Source organism: Meleagris gallopavo, chromosome 1 (genome assembly GCF_905368555.1).
Source record: "Meleagris gallopavo chromosome 1, MGAL_WU_HG_1.1, whole genome shotgun sequence".
In the NCBI taxonomy this organism is placed as follows: Eukaryota; Metazoa; Chordata; class Aves; order Galliformes; family Phasianidae; genus Meleagris; species Meleagris gallopavo.
Window position 1 is genome coordinate 59,819,020 of NC_139404.1, and position 20,825 is coordinate 59,839,844.

Here is a 20,825-nt window from a genome sequence, read left to right on the forward strand (position 1 = left end):
AGGGGAAGGCTTACTGGTAGGGAGTTACTTAGTATATTGGAGAAGAAAAAACTCACGGTTTTTGCACCATTGTAAATATGAGAAGGGGTAAAATGTTTATAAGGTCATTGTGATGTGACACAAATGCAATCTAATATTTGATAGTAACACTTGAATTATGAATCCAGTCTGCAGTTCCTGAAATGCAAATTTTTATCTTTCTGTAGCTGATGGAGCAGTTGACAGTGGCCAAGGGTCATCTGTTTATACTGAATCGTGTGTGAGCAGTCAACAGACTGTGTCGTATGGTTCCCAGCATGACCAGCCAATCTCAACAGCTGCAGTCCAGGGGTATGCAGCTTCAGTTGGCCAAGTGCAGTCACAACAACATGGAGGATATCAGCCACCTACAGTGGTAAGCCAAAACTTAAAAGTATTGCAAATGCATGGAATTATTTAGTTGTGAGGGTTTTTGTGTTGTTTGTTTTGGTTTTGTTTTCTTTTTTTGAAAGTGAGAAGAAAGTCTGCTAGGTATTCTTTCATGTATGCTTTCCATGCAATACAAATTCTGCATGGGAGCATTAAAATTCCTATTTTACAAGGTGACTGAATCTAGTTCAATGAAATAAACGTAAATATTTTTCTTTAAAATAAAGTTTTTATTAAATTTTGAGTACACTTAAGCAGAATGACAGGTTGGGATTTGTAATGGATGTAACATCCTCAGTACGAGACTGTCTCATGAAAATGAGCGTTTCATCTCACTTGGGAAGGTGTTCTGTATATATGTGAAGTTACCAAATATTTAGCTATTGCTTTGATTTGAAGAAAGGATTAGAATAATTTAAGCTGCTGTTTTGAAGTATGAAATTGCTATGTATGTTCTGTGAGGCTTTGATTTACAGATTCTGCAGGTAAGTTCTTTTTAACTGTTATAGAATGCTGCATGTGAGTACTCCAGACTGAGAGGACCCCACATCCTTGTTCCCAGTATTATTTTTAGCTTGTGTTGATTTGCTCATCAGTTGCCATGCGTATTCCTTGTCCCTGGAAAGTCTGCACTGGGCACAAATACTTCTCCTACTATGTTCATTTGTGTGGCCCTTTTATTTTGGTACGTTCTTCCCTTGGTATGTTTTAGATCAGAGTACAAGAACATTCAGAAGTCTATTCCAGCACTGGAGTAAAACTTCTGCTACTCTTATATTGTCTTCAGTGGTTCCCTTGTTTTTTTTTTTGTTTTTTTTTTTTGTTGTTGTTGTTGTTTTTTTTAAACAAAAATCTAAACCTAAGGCAGAGATATCTTATAGCATGGTAATGCCATACAGGAAGATAATGTGACAGTCAGGACTTAAGAGTCCTCACTTTTTTGCTGCCTGTGCTTGTGGACTTGATTACAAAATCGGTGTTCCTAGATTTTTGGAAAACATGCTGGTTTCAGTCATAACCTGAAGTTTTGTGGTACTGCTAGTCCTTGGGCAAATGCGTTTTCAAGCTCTCAAAATAAGTTACTGCTCTGGTTAAGCCATACTCTGATGTGTGAGTATGTCTTGGACTAGAAGCCATTTACTGCCTTGGGATGGCTAGTTTCCAGGTTGAAAGACTATAACCTTTTGAGAGAGTTTGGGAAAACAAGCTACAAATGTGTAGTCAAGCTGCTCAGTTAAATCCTAAAATGTGCTCGTGCTCTGATGACAACAGCGGTACCAGAAGGTTAACAGAATGGAGTAGAACGCTACAAGAACTACTAAGAGTTTGTTGGGAAGACAGGATGACAAGTCAAAATGAAATTGCCATCTGGAGAAATAACCTTTAAAAGAAGTAGAATGCAGTTCAATCAGGATGAGAGCAAGTTTTGTGCCTAAGCAGGAAAAATCAGCTACACAAGTACAGGATGAGCAACAACTGACTAGGCAGCAATTCCACCACTAAAAGAAAGAGTCAGGGATTATATCGGACCACAAGCTGGACATGGTCAAAAACATCATGCTGTTGTGAAAAAGACAAACATCATGTTATGTGATGTAGTTCTGCTGCTCTTGGCCATTGTTAAGTCTATCCTGGACACTCTGCCTGATGAAGGAAGTTGAGAGTGAATGGGGAGAGAGAATACAGAAGAGAGTGACAAAAAACACCAAGAATACAGGAAACGTGGTTTTTGTGGGAAGACTGAAAGAGCTGAGTCTGTGGAAGATGAGCTTGAGGATAGAGAAAGCTGAAAGGCCACCATAAAATACGTAGAGGCTAATCAGATCACAACATTGTTGTTAGATATAACAAAAATAATAAGCTTAAATTGCAGCAAGGAATTCTTGTTTAGAAAAGGTTTTTTTCCTAACCAGAAAGGACAGTTGTGTGCTGTAGACTCCATCACTGGAGCCGTTTCTGATCAGGTTAGATAAACTTATCAGGAACAACCTGTATAACCAGTCCTGGCTTGGACCAGGTGAAGAATAAGGGTAAGATGTTTAACCCTTTGAGATTCCTGATGTCTCTCCTCCAAAATACTGAGCAGTCTATCAGGATTTCTCATATCAGAAATACTTTAAATTAGATCTCTGCTGGATACCTTGACTTTATTTTTTTCTCAGTTATATATTTGATTTCAGTTATCTTTAGAAATTGTATCCAAAAGAGGGGCATGTATTTTTAGAGAAAGAAATATTTCAGTTAAAAGCTGCCTCTCTAAAACATAATTTTCCCAATCATTCTGGAAAAAACAAACAAACAAACAACCAAAAAACAGCAACAAAAAAGAACTAGACAGAAAGATAATTCTGATTCTGTCAGTTGGGTTGAATTTTGACCTATGGCCTTCTGTCTTGAGGCAAGATTACAAAATCCTTGATACTTTTATTGGCTCAGTGTCTGGAAAATGCTTGTCTAAGACTAATCTAACTAAATTTTCCATGTATTGAAACAGCTTTTTCCACAACTGTTTTGTAGACTGTGTAATGCTAAATTTTTTTAGGTAACATTTTAGTTAATAAAGAACTAGCTGAAAACTCCTAGTACATTTGATTCAGGGAGTTGCCTAAGCAGAGAGACTGATTACAGAGAGGCGATAGGTGTAAGAGAACATGCACTCACTAAACTAAGAATGAATGAAAAGCCATCAATAACTTAAGGTTTTTTATTTGTCACATTATTAAGTGTAGTGAATACACATACTGTGGGCCACATTGGTGGCTCCAAGGAAAATATTCTCTCTTATCTGTTCTGCCTTCCATGTGCTTCTTATAAGGGCACTAGGGAACTTCCTTTACTGTTCAGTAACTTAATGCAAGCTTAAATCCTCAGAGGTGCACACATCCTGTTCTTGGTGAATGTCAACATTCATTCAGCATTCTCATATCTTCTTGCACACATAGTAGTCAGTATTGGGCCTATCATTGTGTGTCTACATTTCTTTTCTATCATTACAATTCTTGCTGGTTTTGTTTTTAATTTTTTTTGAAGTGTTCAATTTTTAACTTTTGTTTTCCTCCTTTAGCCTCAACGTGGTCGTAGCATGTCAGTTTGTGTTCCCCACCTTCCTGCTCTTCCCTCTATGTCCTGCATCCCTCTCAGTGCTCCTTGCACCCCACCACCAGCGCTGTCTGCACCTCTCTCTCCTTTCTACCTTCGGACTGTCCCTGAAGAAACCTTTGCAGAAAAGCTTTCTAAAGCCTTGGAAAGTGTCCTGCCCATGCACTCTGCCTCTCCACGCAAGCATCGACGCTCCAGCCTGCCCTCCCTCTCTGTCAGTCCTGTATGTGTTACCATTTGCCTCCCAGCACAGTAAGATAAGTTATCATTAAATACATCCTGGGCTTCAGGCATTTATAAATTGAGAAAAGGAAAAGATGATTCTTCCTCATTTCTGGGCTGCTAGCTTGTTGGTTTTTTTTTCCCGTTATTGTTTATTGACAAGGCATACACTTAAAAACATGATCAGTGTTTGACCGTGTATTTTGTATTTTAGGAAAGTATAAATGAAAATTACTCAGCTATATCACAGAAGTTAAAAGGAAGACTAGTTCTTTTCCCCTGAAGTCAGAAGACTGTTTTTCATTTTCCAACTTCCAAGCATTGAATATTAATTAAGCCCTGCACAAAATAGCCAGCTTTTAAAGCTTAGTTGTTGTGACTGGTTTTCCAGAAGCTTTGGCTTGCTATTATAGTGATAGTAGATATTCAGAGTATGAATACTTTTGAGAAGTCTTACATTTTAATCGTGGTTGCCACTTTAGCTGCTGCTTGGTGGGAAGAAGCCATATTTTCATGTGTTTCAAAAGGTCAGATGCATGATAGCTTGCAAGATAGGAGGTAGCCTGTTTAAGTTTCTGGCTTTTATTTATGTAAAATAAGCCTTGAGAAATTTTATCTGCAATTGAAGTATATAGAACTAACTTTCAGAATGTAGGAAGAGTTCTTCAGGAGTAGTGGAGTGGGACCTTCTTCTTACTATTGGTCAATATGGAAATTTGCTGCTGCTTTTCCGGAAGAAGGGATGGGAAAGAAATGGAACAATGTGCAAAAGGCAATTTGAAAAAGTTGTAAGTAGCTCTTGTCTTCAAGACATTTGCTGCTGACTCCTACAATTTTTCCTTTAGTGTCAGCAATACTTTCTTTCAGTGTACTGTAGACAGAGATGAAAAAGATGCAGCATTGCTGAATTGTTTAATATTCTTATGTAGAACTCTTGTCAGTGAAATTTTCCCTAGAAATCTTAAATAAGATGAGCCTAATCTGCAGTAATACATCATTAAGAGTGGAATCACTTGAGGTCTTTGTTGACAAACCTGTGAATGTATTGTTGTCCAGGAAAAAAAGTGGATTTGCTTCAGTGACTGCTAATTTCTTATGTGAAATGGTATGATGCAAATGGATCAAAATGGTCAAAAGGGATGACTGAATTTGATGGAATCTGAAGACGTTGCATTTTTATCAGTTTTCTTTTCATTATTTTTTCATGTGTAAGCTGGTGTCGTTCAGTCTTGTAAAGCATTTTTGTTTAGCTCTCTGGACACCGTACAGAGCACCCTCCTGACAGGACACCAGCGCTGTGTTTTTTACATTAGATAGTATTAAGTTTTCATATCATTTTAATCTTCCAGATGTGAATTAGAGGCCCTGCATTGTTACTGCTATTAAGTTCTGGATTTTTATATGCCCATATGGCAGTAACGTCTGGAGTTAGATTGGATTTCAAGCAATGACCGCAGTGAATAGCCCATGACAATAATTTGCATTCCATTGTCAGGAGCAAAACCGATATTCACATTTACTGAGTGGTTGGAGTTGGACTGGAAAAGCAGCTTTAACACAAGCAAATGTTTCCATTTGTAGACATGCCTGCCACGGATGTATTTAATGGATATTTACAACTCATCTAATTTTCCTAAGTATTGTATGTTTTTGACCATGAATTGAGTAGTCATTCTATAAAGTTACTTCACAGAACTGCCTAGTGAACTGTGCATGTTAATGTGCTTTCACTTTTAATGTATGAATTACTTGTCTTGTTCATGTCAATACAGCCTCAGCATCCGCGTGGGGGAACACCAACGTTCCCAGATTCACAGATATTTTTCCCAACCGTTCATGAACGGCCGGTGTCTTTCTCACCACCACCTGTCTGCCCGCCGAAGGTGGCAGTTGCTCAGCGCCGCAAGAGCACTTCATTTTTGGAAGCTCAAACTTGCCACTTCCAGCCATTGCTGAAGACTGGCCAGAGTTTAGTTCCACCTGGTGGTAGTCCCACCAATTGGACACCAGAGGCATTGGTTATGCTGGGTACGACATCTCATAGAGTCGCTGGAGAGCCTCTGCATGTGCAAGTTAACCCTGTGTTTGAGCCAGCTCCTGTACACAGTGACTATAGATCTGGACCAACACCTCCAGAGGATGCTCACTACAGAATGCATCCAGAAGCTGTATATTTGGTGGGCATGCACTATCCGTCACAGGTATCGGAGCAGTATGATCAAGTAGCTTATAACTCACACGTGACTGAACAACATTTGAAGCAGGTTTCTGATTCAAAGCATGTGCAAGGTGGTCCTCCACAAAGCTCTGTGTTTGACTATCAATCGGGGCAAGCATTCCTGGCAAGACATGTTCAGAACTTGAGGCTGGATGCTGGGTTGAGTCCCCTTTCTCCATTATCCAGTGTTTCAGCTCCTCTGAGTGCAGATCCTGCTCAGATGACGTTCCATCAGGTATTTGTTCCTCATTCTGCCCCAGCTGTGCTCTCTCACAGTGGTGATGGCAGAACAAGCTGTGTTTTTGAGTTCCATGTGCACACACCGAGTTCTGCTCCAGCAGAAGGGGCGGCTTTACCCCAGCGGGTCTACAGAAGTCGCCGGGGCTCAATGGAGACCAGTCAAGAGGAATCCACTCAAGGCATAGGGTTACATGGTCGGCTTCAGCCCGTGACAGAGGAACATTATAACTATCTTGGTCCTGATTTAGCAGGTCCCAGAGGGGGTTCTGCCAGTCGGAGCTGGCCAGAAGGAAGCCCAGAATACTCCAGTGATTCCTCACAGCTGACTTCCTCTGACACTGGCGATTTCCAGTCTCCTCCCCCTACAGGGGGGCCATCTGCTTTTGGTTCAGACTTCTCATTGCCCATTGTTCAGCTGCCTCAGAAGGTATTGCAAGAGTCGCAGCTCTTCATCTGCTTCCCACAGGGAGCCTCAACTCAGCAGGCCTTGTCCACCTCGCTTTCATCAGGACCACCTGCACACTATCCTCAGGTTACAGGAGAAAACCCTTCCAGAATTTCTCTGCTTTTTATAAATCATACTTTGCACTTAAAGAGGAGCCTTGCTCTTATTTAGAACCACACGGAGCAAGTATCTTAGCATTCATGGGGGTGTCTTTACGTTAAGTCAGTGGTCTACTAGGATCTCTTTAACTTAACAGGTTACAATTAAAGGATGAGGCATCAGCAACCCCTCAGTCTATATTCAGCTTTGGGTGACATATTGGTATGGCTTCTGTGTTAAGAATAACAAAAGGTCAGTGTTCTTTTGGATCAGATACTGTTTTGGAAAGGGATAGCTGAAGTACTAAATTGGCTTCTCAACAATGGGTTTAATGAAATGCATCTTCCATGCAGTTTGTATTGGTAGTGATACTAACACTTTGTATTTCTATTCCTGTTCCTCAGCTGTTTGATGAGAATGTTATTTGAAGTTGAACATCTATATGAATGATGTTTCATTGGACAACAGGTTAACTTGGTGACTCTCGAAAGCTGAAAGAGATTTTTCTAGGCTTGGGGGAAGGAAGTGGGAAGAGAGGAATGAAGGGCAGTATATATACACATAAATGGGTTTGGAAGTGCCCTTGCAGAACTATGAAAGAAACCGAGCAGGCTGGGTAGTTAACTAGTGGCACAAATGATTCTTAATATAGGCTTTGCTTACTTATAAGCCTAGAATGTGGTGTCTTTTTTAAAAAGCGAAATCTGAGGCATGAAGTTTAGCTGGAGATATGTTCTGTTGATGTATGGTAAATGCCATTGCACTTTTCATTCTAGTATCCTTCAGTAATGCGTTTGTACACCATGAATGTGAGGTGTACTTGTGTATTGTATTTGTGCTTGTATTCTGAAACTCATGAGAAGATGGTTTTCTTTTCTTTTTTTTTTTTTTGGTGGAAAGAGAGGCTTTACTTTAAGTAAACATCTCTTACTCCTTCACTTTTTCTGTTGTTGAAATAAAGGATTCTAATACTCTAGCTATTAAGCAACATTGTTATTCCTCTAGAAGAAAGAGAGCCTGTTTTGTTTTATTGTGGTAAGATGAAGAATTATATATGGAAAGATTTAAATATTTAGGATGCTGTTGGTTTTGTTTTTTTTTAAGCTGAAACAGCTTAATCACTGTTGCAATAAATAGTGATTTCTGTCGTTTAGGAGAACTTGTGGAGTGAAACTGCAGGGCAGGAAGTTTGAAAGTTTCTTGGAGATTGTTTCTCCATAAACATATTTTGCTAAACTTCAGGTGATTTGTGATGGTTGAAAAAGACATCTGGAAATCATAAGAAGAGATTCAGATAGTTTTTACAGAATGTAAGTTCCAGAAGCTGTTATCTAATTCATTGGAGAATCAGAATGTGAAGTCTCAAACTGAATCAATACGAGGAGAGATTATTTCAATGGACAAATTTTTATTCTAACTAATAAGGGCCTCAAAGCTTCTAAAACAACAAAGAAAAGAATTGGTTCTTTTCACTGACATTGTTCTTTCCTTAAAAGAATACATTTTAGATAAAATTCTTCCTAATAAGCTAATAGCACAATATGCAAACCATTTAGAAATTTTAGTAGATATTCCTGATATGATACCTGTGCACCAGATGTTTCTTATAAAAGCAGTTAGTTTACAGGTGGTGCATACTCAGGGAGCTTAGTGAAGATCTTTGTTCAACTGTCTACAAGATCTAACCAAAGAATGTTGGTCACAAAAACAGTGGTGAAAATCCATTCCATTTTCCTTTGCATCTTTCACATTCCATTGTATGCCACTCATCCATTTTTTTTTTTCCGTTGCTTATTCATTCAGATTTCTGTCTTAGCTAGAACATGGCCCCAGATTCTTCTGTATCTATCCTTGGCTGATAGCTGGTCTGGAAATGATTTTTAATGTGGATTTTGATAAGCCTCTCTAAAGAAACAGTTTACATGTACATGTACTGAGTGTTTTTTTTAATTGGTATGTGTATTTTTGATCTTTATAATCAGTTTTATTTTTTTCTAGCTTATTTTATCCTCTTCACTTAACTGTGTTGTAAAGGTAAATTTTAATGCCTGTATTTCCAGTTATCGTACATACCAAGGCATCCTGTTCTTAACGCATCATCAGTAGAGGAAGAAGCTGGTAGGCTGATCTGTCTCATTTTGAGGGGCATTGGGGATGCAAAGACTTTGCTTTCTTGAAAGACTTAAAATGGATTTGGATGCTTTTCCAGCTTGCACTACTTCATTCTGCTTTTGGTAGTGGAATTTGGCCAAACAAACTGCTAGTCTAAAATGAACAGCTAGAAACTATTACAAACAGATCATTCCAGGCAGAATTTATTTTAACTGCCAGCTGCAGAGCCGTGTGGTTTTTTATTTTTCTTTTAAAGCTGACCCTTGGTCTTTTTTTCCTTATAGACACAAGTACAAGGCCAGTCAGCTTCAAGTAGTACATCGGTACCGTCTCAACCTGCCCAACACACTCAGCAGGTATGATCATTTTTTAAACTTGGGAGTAAAATATTTTCAGCAGAGAAATTTGATGACTTCTTAAAGAGCAATTACCTTTTCCTGTCCACTCTTCAATCCATAGTTTTGGATAAAAGAAGAATCCTCTGGTTCTCTCCTAGTCTAACATGCTATGAGATTAACTTTTTGAAATTTATTTTTAGGATCATGTTAATGCTGCTTCTAATGTGACTGTATTCCTAGCCCCCACCTAACTTTTTATTGGAGGTGCCATTCAAGGAAAGACATGCCAGGATTTGAGAGTTAGATTGTAAAGACAGACAGACCCCGTTCTGATGAGTTCTTCCAACTTGAAATAGTATCTTCTGCAGCATCCTCTTCTCTTAATAGCCTGTAGTCCCTATGTGGAATCTGTATTCTTGTTCTCACTGTTGAAACTTAAATCCTGTTGCAATACTTGGTGCTGATAGTGAAGTTGTGTTAGTATTACTAAGAAGTAACTACTAAAGATTAATTCGCTCAGTATGTTCAGAAGATCCACTAATATCACTTGCGAGGGAGTAAAAGTTGAAACTTAAGTAGATAGGCTTTTAAAACTTCCTCTGTGGGGTGTTAAAAATAGCTTCTGCATCTTTTCCCTACTGTAGAATGCCCAGCAGCCAGCCTCTTCTCAACAACCTGGACAATACCAGCTGCAGCAGCCATCAGTTTCTACTGGTGCCACTCCCACACAAACTGTCTCTCAAACTCAGACTTCACAGGTTATGCCAATGCCTCAGGCAGCAGCAGGGACACAGGTAAGCAATATTTTTCTTATCACTACAAGATCTTTCACACCTGGCAAATTCAATATGCTGCTACTTTCACTTTTGTCATCTTTTCTAATGGTTCCAAAACATTCATCCAGATTGTAGTATTCTTGAGATACAGTAACTGTCAATTTTGCTGGAAAATATGTATTGGAAACACTTTCTTTTACACATGGCAGTCATGAGTAATTTGTTTGAGGGAAGGATGGCACTTCCATTCTCTAAGGTCTTTAAACAGTCAAAGTATCATGAAGGATATTGATGAATGGATTACTATGAATGTGTTTTCAGGAACTTGTCATTTCTCTGCTTCCCATAGAATGTACATCTTCTGCACCATTGTGTGTAAAACACATGTTCACGTATTTAGGTAGTGAACCATAAGGACTGCCTTTTCCACTCTTGTCATCTCTCTTATTCAGCTCTTCTCCTTTACTGCCTGATCAAGAAGCTTCTGTTACTGAGTATTACTTCATTTTGGCTCATATCTCTATCTTGAACATGTGAGCCTTGTTTTTGTTTTTGAAATTGTTTTGTTGCTTGTTCATCTTAACTGTCTCTCCAGTTGCATCATTTGCTGGCTTTAATTGACATATCCCCTGCCATTCTCTGAATGCTGGCACAGTGGCTTTTCATTCTCCATTCCTTAGTCCCCATACCCAAAGCTGACAGATTTGTGGAAACATTTGCACTTCTTTCCTGTAAGAAGACAGGCTTGGCTCTGGGGACAGAATTGAGGGGAATTGGATTCTGTTTGTGTACAAGTCAGTGCTTTAGGGTATTCTAATGTTGCTCTTTCACCCTCTGGGGGGGTCTATTTCAAGAGCCTGTGAAGTTCTTCAAGGGAAGTGTTGCGAAGTGAGGACCTTTTGGAACTCCAGCCAACTTCCCAGCCACTCTGCCAACTGTGCTCCCCACCCACTTTAACAGAGTGCTATAACTTGAGTAATTCTTTCTTTGACTAATGCATAAAAATTCTGCTCTGCAACCCTGCTTAAAAACCGAAAAATCTATCTCTATTTTCTTTACCTCCCCAGCTTCCTGTTTCCCAACCAGTGTCGATCATCCAAGGCGAACCTCAATTACCTGTTGCAGCACCTTCTCTCCCTCAACCTTCAGTTGCCCCATCAGTCCCTATTGGTTCTCACTTTTTGCCCGTGGGACAACCCTTGCCAACTTCCATTGTCCCCCAGTTCTCAGTCTCTCAGTTGCCCGTCGCAGCTCCTCATGTGTCAGTGGCTCAGCCAGGTTTCCAGTCACTGCCAATTTCAATGGCAGGCGGCATGAATCAGCCATTGCTCACGCTGGCAACATCTGCTGCGGCATCCGCTGTCCCTGTAGGATCAACTGTTGTCCCTAGCCAGCTTCCCACGCTGATGCAGCCTGTGGCTCAGTTGCCCAGCCAGGTTCTCCCGCAGCTCCTGCAGCCGGCTGTCCAGTCCATGGGATTGCCAGTCAGCATTGGACAAGCTGCTGATGCTTCACTTCCTGCTGGAGATGCTCTTTACCAGGTATTGTTGCAAGCCAGCAGAGCTCTTCCCCTCCGACTTTCACCTCTTCCTCTAAGGTACCAGCTCAGAACTGTGTGCCTGGGCCAACTCACTTCTCATAAGAGAGCCACTAGGCCATGGAGATGAATTCTGTTTTGTGGTAAAAGTCCTTTTTAAGGAGGGAGGAGAAAAAGTGTCCTCTAGTCACACTGTGATTTTTTTTTTTTCCCCTCATTTGGCAGTGGAGTTTGTCTAAAATGACAAGTGTAGTGCAGGACTTTTGTAGCTGCTGTGTAAAGGAAGATAGCTATCTAAGAGATCTGCCAACTTGAATTAAATTAAAAAAAAAAAAAAAAAGTCCCAAAACATTGTGATTTAAAAACTCATACAGGTTGTGTTTGGGAAAGATAATCTGTGGCAGCATATTCAGCAATGTCAGTATTTCGTTCCAAGTTGGGGAAGGGAAGTGGGGAGGTGTGGACTTGGATTTTCTGGAAATAAGTCGGGCGACAAGGATCTTGAACGAGAAGTAAGTATATGATGCAAGTTATGAAACGCTGGACTGATCGGCAAGGACTACTTTGGCTCCTTTGTGCAATCATTGTCATGGCAATATGAGTAGTGACAAAAAGAGTGACTTGGCATATAGTTGTTCTTCTAAAGTAAAGTCACTGAGACAATGCAGAGTGCTGCAGAATAGAAACTATGTAGGAATTCATGCTTCTTAGTTCCCGGGTCAGTTCATTGTGAGAGGTCAGGAGACATGCAAGGTATTTACTCGTCTTGAGAATCAGCAACAGATGTTACATTTTACATATTATTATGTTCTGAGCAGTTCAGCATAAAAATCTTTCAAACTCGTTTCAAGCCACAAGACTTAAAATATTAAGTCCAATAGGCAACTGGGGAGAGTTGGGAGGTGAAAATTGTTTTGCCTAAGGCTTGAAACTTTGAGTGGAAATTTGCTTGTTGAAGCATAGTGACTTGCAAGCTGAGCTTTGGCTTCTTAATCAACGACTACTCTGTGTGAAGATGGTCTTCGAAAGCGCTTGACTAAGTACATAAGGGAAAGGAAAGCAGTTAGAAGTTGCCCCTGAAACGGATATACATATTTTTTTGTTTTGTTTTGTTGTCTTATCTGCTCTGGCATTCACTAACTTGACTTCCTCATTTCTGTTACAGGGCTTCCCATCTCGGCTGCCGCCTCAGTACCCAGGGGACTCAAGTGTTGCACCTTCCTCTGCTGTGGCTTCTGTTAGCATTCCTTCTGCCATACTGTCCCCTCCCTTACCCACAGATGTAATGACTCAGCCAGGCTATATTGCTCCTGTTGTGCAGCCGTATGTGGAGCAGAACGTTTTAGTTCCTATGGGCAGCGTAGGAGGACAGGTTCAAGTGCCCCAGACTACAGTGAGTTTAGCACAACAGGCCTCATCAGCCTCCTCGCAGCAGGCAGTTGTGGAGGTAACTATGTTGAACATAACAATGCATTTAGAGTCTTCAAATTATACAACAGTGAATGTGTGTGGGGAACTAATCCCTTCCATGCTTGTCTTAAGATGGAAATTAATGTTTCAAATAACCTTTTTCTTACAGCAGAATGTCATGCCAATGTGGGGACCTTGTTGCCACTGGCTGTTCTGTTGGGAAGTGAGTGTACATCTTACAGGCAAAAAACCTGTTAACACTTCACTTCTTGCTAGTACTGTAGAATATTTTGCCATATCAATGAAAAACTGCTACCGATAGCCTTTGAGATTCTCTCATTTTGCCCATTCCCTGCAGCACTGATGTTGCTAGGGAGAATTTGAATTGTCTTTGTGTTCTGCATTGGCTTGCCTTTTGCACATTCTGTTAGTAAGACTGTGGCTGCATGGCAAATTGTAGCAACGTGCATCTGTAGAAGGATGGCTGATTTTCTGCCCCACCCCTCCTCAGGATGATGATTTGCTTCACTGCAGTTTGCTTTTGAGCCTTGTAAATTAAATCTTTCTGGATGCTAGCTAGCTGTTCAAAGTTCTAAAAAAAAGTAGTGCTTTTAGCTTTATAACTGATTTGAGTAGAATGATTGAAGACTAATGGGTGATTTTGAAAGGAATGGAGTTATTTAGAGTTCTTGATGTAGGTTTCTATCCTTAGGGTACTCAAGGAGCCTCACAGACTGCTCCTTCAGAGTCTTTGCCATCAACGCAGCCTGCTCAGTCTACCCCTTTGGCTTCCTCTATGGATAGGTAAGCATGGTTTTCTTCTCACCAATCTATCGATCTGAATTTTAATTTCATGCAATAGACATAAAACTATTAGAGAGTGTTCAAAGGATGCTGTGAAAATGGAGATGGGTCCGGAGGGGAAGACGTGAGGAACAGTGGAGGTCCCTTGGTTTTCTCAGCCTGGAGAAGAAGAGACTCATGGTGGCTGCAGCTCCTCATAGGGAGTGGAGGGGCAGAGCTGAGTTCTGCCCTCTGGTGACAGCAACAGAACCCAAGGGAACAGCATGGAGCTGTGTTAGGGGAGGGGCAGGTTGAGTGTTAGGAAAAGGTTCTTTAGTAGAGGGCAATGGGCATGGAACGGGCTGCCCAGGGCAGTGGGCACGGCCTCAAGTGCTGGAGTTCAAGAAGCATTTGGACGCTGCTCTCAGACATAGGGTTTGGATTTTGGGTGGTGCTCTGTGGAGCCAGGATTCAATGATCTTGATGGGTCTCTTTCAACTCAGAATGTTCTGTGTTTATCATTTGACAGAATTCTTCTCCCCTACTCTGTGATTAACAGGCATCCATTCCTGTCCTGAAGAGAATGGTATCGGTAGGGTAAACCATACTGTTGCAGATGTAGAATGCATGAATACTAATATAAAGTTTTGTTTTCATTTTTAGTGCACATTCTGATGTTGCTTCAGGAATGAGTGATGGCAATGAGAATGTTCCAGCTTCTAGTGGGAGGCATGAAGGGAGGACTACCAAGCGCCATATGCGGAGGTCTGTCCGCAGTCGCTCCCGCCATGAGAAGACTGCTAGGCCAAAACTGAGAATTCTAAATGTGAGTGGTTTTGTTTTGTTTTAATTTTAAGTGACTGTTTAATACTGTTGCTACTTTGAGCACGCAGTCTGTCCACTATATTTGTTCTGCTTCTACTGTTAGTGCTCCAAAAGTCATAGTTAAGAGTTTTCCAGAACATTTCAGATAGCAAAATTAGCTTGCCTGGCCTCTAGTGATTCCACATACTATTTCTGCATGTTTGCTTTAATCTTATTAGTAAAGCTAAGCTAATGACATATAAGTTAGAAAGGAACAAGGGAGCATTTGGAGCCCTAGAGAAAGGTGAGGGCAAGGTAAGCTTGGTCGCATGAGTAATTGGCAAATCCTCAGAAAATGTTGCTGTACTGTTTATTAGTTTAGAAAAAGAGAATGTGTTTGTCTTAGAGCAGTACTATTGGTCTTTCTATGTGGACTTCGAAGTACAAACAGTACATTTTTATGCTTTTAATTTGAACTATTATTTTCTTTGCTTTAGGTTTCAAATAAAGGTGACCGGGTAGTGGAATGCCAGCTAGAGACACACAATCGGAAAATGGTTACTTTCAAATTTGATTTGGATGGTGACAACCCTGAGGAAATAGCTTCAATTATGGTAAGATGGATTTCAGAGGTGGAAAATTGAATCCAGTGTTAATCACAGTAGTAATATAAGCAGTCGTATTTTCTCACTTGCTTTCTTCTGTGTAGCATGGCCTGCCTCCTCTTTTTCTGCACTCACTTAATAGGTACGTAGGCACAGCTAGAGACTGTCTGTACAGAGTACTATACAAAATTGACACTTAATATTACATGCTCAGGGAACACCTGAGTCAATTTTTTATCCTAAAATTTCTTTTTTGATCAAGTGTATCTACTTTTATTTTTTCACAGTCTATACTTTGGAAAAACTACAGACAACTTTCTGAAAGCACCAACTTAAATAGTTTGCTTTTTTTTAAGGCCAAAACATTGTTAAGCCTTTACAATTCTGCTTAAGCACTGAGATTTTGCTGCTGTTCTCAACTGAAACAGCAAGATTTCCTCTTGAGGGAACTTCTTTCTGATTTCTGGAGGTCAGTAATGACTGCTGCTTTTGACTAAACTGGTCAGTGCATCTCAAAGGAAAATGAACAAAACAACCTCTCCATTCAACAGATAATGGTCAAGAAACAGAAGAGAACTTGTCATATCTATATATGTTTAAATGCAAGTATCATGAAGTGTGGAATAGAACCTCCCACCACTTTTTTTTTTTAAATTTAAAATTATATTCCTGAGCTGGTACAATCTGAGTGAAAATGAGATCACTTTGGTGTTGCTGAAGTGGGGTGGAGAGTGGGTTGGAAGTTCATCCTGACACAAAGCATCTTTCCCCCAACTTCTTGGGCACCTGTGTGGTGGTATTTATCTTTTAACTTGGAGAGACAGCAGAATAATAGGTGGTGTGTGCTGGATTCATATTTTTTCAAAAATAACCAAATTAGTAACACAGGAAGACTTTTCCACAGAAGAGGAAGAATTTGGTTCTTGACTGTTACGTGTATTGACAGATGTCAAATAAATGAAGTGTCTAGAAATACACAGAAAATACAGATCTTACATTTCCTCATATGTAAATTGATCCTATGGAGGAATAAAACAGTATATTTGATAAAAGCACAGACGGTTGATGAGGAGTGCAAACAGAATAAGTGATCTGTGCTTTCAGAGTGCAAGCAAATCATTTGAAGTATGCAACCAATCCTAGACAACTTAATCTAGAACTTTATGCCCATCAGGAGACATAATTTTCTCCTGGGTTAGGCTGACAAAGCAAGAACTGTTGTATAAATACCGAGTGTATTTGTTTAAGCTTATTTATTCGAATGTAAACAGCAGGATGTATTTTTATAAAGCAGTACAGTGTATTGAAACTAAATAGGCTGAACACATTTTCTCTTACCAGCTGGGGAACTAGTACTTGTGTTTATATACTGCAACAGCCAGACTTCTGGAAACTAGTGATGTACAGCCTCCACAGAGTAGAAGTTAAGTATGATGTAGAAATAGAGTAGCACAGAATTTACTTTGCAATATAAAATTTTCGATTTTTTTACATTTACATTTTTCTTTAAATATGACAGTAAATGAAGTTGCAAATTTTTGAGTTTCACTGGGCAAGTCTGAAATATCAATCTGATGAAAGTGATACAGAATGTTGTTCCACTGCAAAGAGCAAAGTAGGACAAATATTTCAGTGCTGGAGATAATTTCAGAAGCAAATGTTTTTTTCTCCAGTATGTCATGAACTTTATCTTATGCATAAGAACAGTGGAAGGAGGACAAACACAAACATAAGTTATATTATGGTTACTCAGTATTCAATACATAGCTTTGAAATACTTCGTAATAATCTTGCTGCTCTGTTCTCTTCACAGGTGCAGAATGAGTTTATTTTAGCAACTGAGAGAGACTCATTTGTGGAACAGGTACGAGAGATCATTGAGAAAGCAGATGAAATGCTGAGTGAGGATGTAAGTGTGGAGCCAGAAGGTGATCAGGGTTTGGAGAGTATGCAGACAAAGGACGATGGCTTCATTCCAGGGTCACAGGTATGTAGAAGATGAATGGCCTTAGCTAATCATATTTTCAGTTTTGGGTGGTATGGTTTTGCGTAGTTCTAGCAAGAAACTGAAACCTTCTTTCATGAGAATATCAAAGCTTAAAAACAAAATTAACAGCCAGAGCTTCAGATCAGGATGAAAGCAAAAAATTTGTTTAGAAAACTAAATAACTTAAGCCATTGCTTTTTGTCATGTTCTGACACTTTTAAAGCTTCTGAATCTCCTAATAGAGTACTAGGCAGATAGTCTTAAATGCTGGGGCTGCTTGGGTTTGAAGTTGTGAGGCAGGATGCTAAAATCCCTAATCCTTTGTCACTCAATAAACCCCAAGAGACTGGACTCTGGGGCCTCTACTCAGTGAGCAACTAGGATTGGATGCATTAGTTAGAAAACAAAGGTTTTCAAGCTGTTGCTGGGAATCATAAGGGGTGGCATTTCCAGAATCTCTGCCTTATTTCTACCAAAAACTGCTCCAAAACATCCGTCATCCATTTACTTATCTGTGGAATATTTAAGGAAATGGGCTGGAGTGTTGGTTAAGAAAAAGATGCTTAGATCCATTTGTTACACTGATAGTCACTGAACTGACAATCTATGAAACACTATAGCTGACAGTTGCCTAGGCAGAATTTCACTGCTTTGATAATGGTGCTTGAGTCCATGGCACTGCTTAACTTAAATGCCCACATTTCAGTAAGCTAGCATTTTAATAACTATCGTGTGGGTTTCTGTTTCAGAATAGAACTTTAAATTTTATCTTACTTTACAGAAATTAGAGTTCAAACAGCCAGATCCTACATCTTCCGTGCCACAAAGAATAGGTAAGTCTTTTGTGATTTTGTTTTTTTCAACAGTTACCTTTTTCGATTTCAGCGGATGGGTGCTGCCAGGTTTTATTTTATATGATGGAGTTCACATTCCATATTGCAGGTTATGTATTTTGTTGCAGCTACATATCACTAAATATCCAACTTCTTTCTGTTTAGGGGTTCCTCCTAGCTCCTTTACCCAGGTTGTCCATTCTGCGGGAAGACGGTTTATTGTCAGTCCTGTCCCTGAAAGTCGGTTAAAAGAACAGGGCTTTTTCACCTCTCCTATTCCTGGAGGAAAAGAAACTTCAGATGTGGGTAAGTTATCTAAACTCTTAAATTCTGAAGGCTAAGAAATGTTAATCAAAACTGAATTTAGTTTACCAGACTGACAAGCTCCTAAGCACCCCTTAAGTATCTGGAAGTAGGGAAATGACTGTGCTAATAAGAAGTGATGATAATCTGGCTGATACTGTGTAGAATTCTTGAAGGAAAAAATGTTGATGGCCTGTCAGTAAAACTCTTGAAACCTTAATTCCACATTTTCAGTGTGTGCCTGGATTTATCTTTTTTTTTTTTTTTTTTTTAAATTATGCTGGGAAGTTAGCTTTCTCTAAGTTTATCAATAGGAGGTAGTTCTGTAATGAACTTTCCAAGATGGACTGATATTTTTGTGTTCTTTCAGTTGCTGCATCTCCACTACATGGTCCTGGAATGAATCTCTCCCACTCTGCATCATCGCTGAGCTTACAACAAGCTTTCTCTGAGATTGCGCATGGTCAAATGACAGAAGGACCTAGTACAGCTCCTCCAGTGTTCAATCAAACAATACCACCATTTCCACCTGCGCTTTCTACCATGGCAGGCAGTGGTGCACCTCCTGCATCTGTAGCTGCTCCTTCAATATCTGTTCCTTCTAGCACAGGTGTTTCTCTTCCAAGTTCTGTTACTTTGCCTTCAGAAAATGCAGCTGTTGGAGTTGCACCAAGTGCAAGTGTGCCAAGCTCTGTTTCTCCACCTCCGGCCTCACAATCCGGACAGCAGCTGTCTGGTGGTGTGGCTTCTAGTGTGAGCGCCCCTGCTTCTTTCTCCTTAACTATCACATCCCAGCCTGTTCAGCCAGTAACTGGAGACATTACCCCTAGCATCAGCACACCAGCTTCTTTGGCACTACCTGCTACCCAGGTTCCTGGTGTCACTGGTCTTGGTGTTGTTGCACCAGCTGTGACATCTCAATCTACTCCTCAAATTGTAAGTAGTTTGGCAGCACCGCAGACATCTGTTGCCCTGTCTCAGGCTCAGAATGTGGCTTTGCAGCTTCCTCAGCTTACTAGTAGTGGCTCTGTCTCTAGTCTGGCAGAAACAGTAGTTGTAAGTGCTCCACAATCACTACCTGAGAGTGGGCAGTCCGCAGATAAGTCACAGGCCTCCAATGCAGCTGGCTTATCGCTACCAATCTCTGCACCTTTATCATCCTCTGTAGCAACAAGCTTATGTGGTTCAGTCACTCAGCCAGCGATACATCCCTTACTCATCCCATCAGCAATTACATCAACACCTGTCCTATCCCAGATTCCAGGTGCAACACCTGTGTTGCCCCAGGTTCCCCTACCTGGTGTCTTACCACAGCCAGTTACTAATTTGCCTGCAGTACAGCAAACATTGATACACAGCCAGCCCCAACCAGCTCCATTACCCAATCAACCTCATATTCACTGTCTGGAGGCTGATGCTGATGCTCAGTCCAAAGCACCTGGCATTGATGATATAAAGACCCTGGAAGAAAAGCTACGATCTCTCTTCAGTGAACACGGTAACGTGGGAGCAGCACATCCATCAGTATCTCTGGAGACGTCACTGATCATGGAAACTACTGTTATTCCTGGGATCCCAACCACTGTGGTTGCACCAACTAAACCCCTGACATCCGTTAGCACTTGTATACCTCCGAGCAGTTTGCCTCTTGGACCAGCTGGCTTGCCAGTGCTGACACCAGTCGCCACGCCTGGGCAAGTGATCACCCCAGTAAGCTATATTTCGGCACCAAGCAGCGTTGCAACAGCGGTAGTGAAACCAGGGACCTCTCCCTCGAAGCCCCCTCTTAGCAGGGTACCGGTAAGAAATGCAATGTTTATATGAATATTCAATTGTCTTATAGAACAGACGTCTTGAACAGAATCTATTTTTTAAAGCAAAAATATTCAGGCAAAGGTGTCTTTGGTTATAATATTGGAAGGAAACGTTTATCTTCTGGTTTTTTTTGTTTGTTTCAAGAGGGTTTTTCTTCAGTCCATACTGAAACAAACGTCCAATTCTATATTGTGTGTCTGAGAACTCTCTAGTGTTGCTGTTCTTTTTTCATACTCCTTAACTACAAAGAGTGAAGCAACTGTGTTCTGTCTTTATTAGTGTTTTTTAAAATAGAAGTTTGGGAGCCTTGCTTAAAATAGCTTTTTGTTTTATCCATAATTGTTAAAATGAGCCAGGATCATTTTATGTTTCACAAAGTAGTCTTGATTGCGTAGTTTGGCTTTTTATCTTTAGCCCTTTCCTTGACAGCAGGGATGAACTAAACTGAATATTTTTGAAGTTCCTCAGATTACATGGTGTCTCTATTCAGAGAAGCAAGGCAAATGGGGAAAAATAAGAATTAAGGTTTCTTATCTTGTCCAAGGGTGAATAAATTAAGAATTTCCAAGAATCAGAACTCTACCTTGTGCCTCCATGAGCCAGATTCACATTGTTATTTTCCCAGTCTGTTTCCCGAAAGCGAAGAGATAGATGGGGTATAACTATGGTACCATTCCTGTGTGTAGATATTTTTCTTAAATCACACCAGTTATGATAGCATGAGAACGGGTAGAATAACTTCATCGATTTGACATACAATGAGGAGGTTACAGCTAATTGGAAAAACATGT

The 20,825-nt window shown here is 40.3% G+C and overlaps 1 protein-coding gene across 5 annotated transcripts in view; it reads left to right on the forward strand.

Moving 5' to 3' along the window:
- The window catches only part of WNK1 (WNK lysine deficient protein kinase 1), a 97,795-nt gene that overhangs the window by 56,406 nt on the left and 20,564 nt on the right, over positions 1-20,825 (forward strand). For 2 of the 5 annotated variants that reach the window (XM_085229854.1, XM_085229865.1), the window contains exons 8-20: positions 207-394; positions 9,128-9,199; positions 9,826-9,975; positions 11,025-11,498; positions 12,660-12,941; positions 13,074-13,127; positions 13,617-13,708; positions 14,351-14,513; positions 14,989-15,105; positions 16,910-17,083; positions 17,865-17,916; positions 18,082-18,222; positions 18,590-20,019. In XM_085229854.1, the coding sequence (XP_085085980.1) occupies positions 207-394; positions 9,128-9,199; positions 9,826-9,975; positions 11,025-11,498; positions 12,660-12,941; positions 13,074-13,127; positions 13,617-13,708; positions 14,351-14,513; positions 14,989-15,105; positions 16,910-17,083; positions 17,865-17,916; positions 18,082-18,222; positions 18,590-20,019 (3,389 nt within the window). Of the gene's footprint in view, positions 1-206; positions 395-3,472; positions 3,731-5,501; positions 6,720-9,127; positions 9,200-9,825; positions 9,976-11,024; positions 11,499-12,659; positions 12,942-13,073; positions 13,128-13,616; positions 13,709-14,350; positions 14,514-14,988; positions 15,106-16,909; positions 17,084-17,864; positions 17,917-18,081; positions 18,223-18,589; positions 20,020-20,825 lie in introns of all 5 variants that reach the window. The other 3 variants (XM_085229885.1, XM_085229858.1, XM_085229875.1) reach the window with 3 other exon arrangements.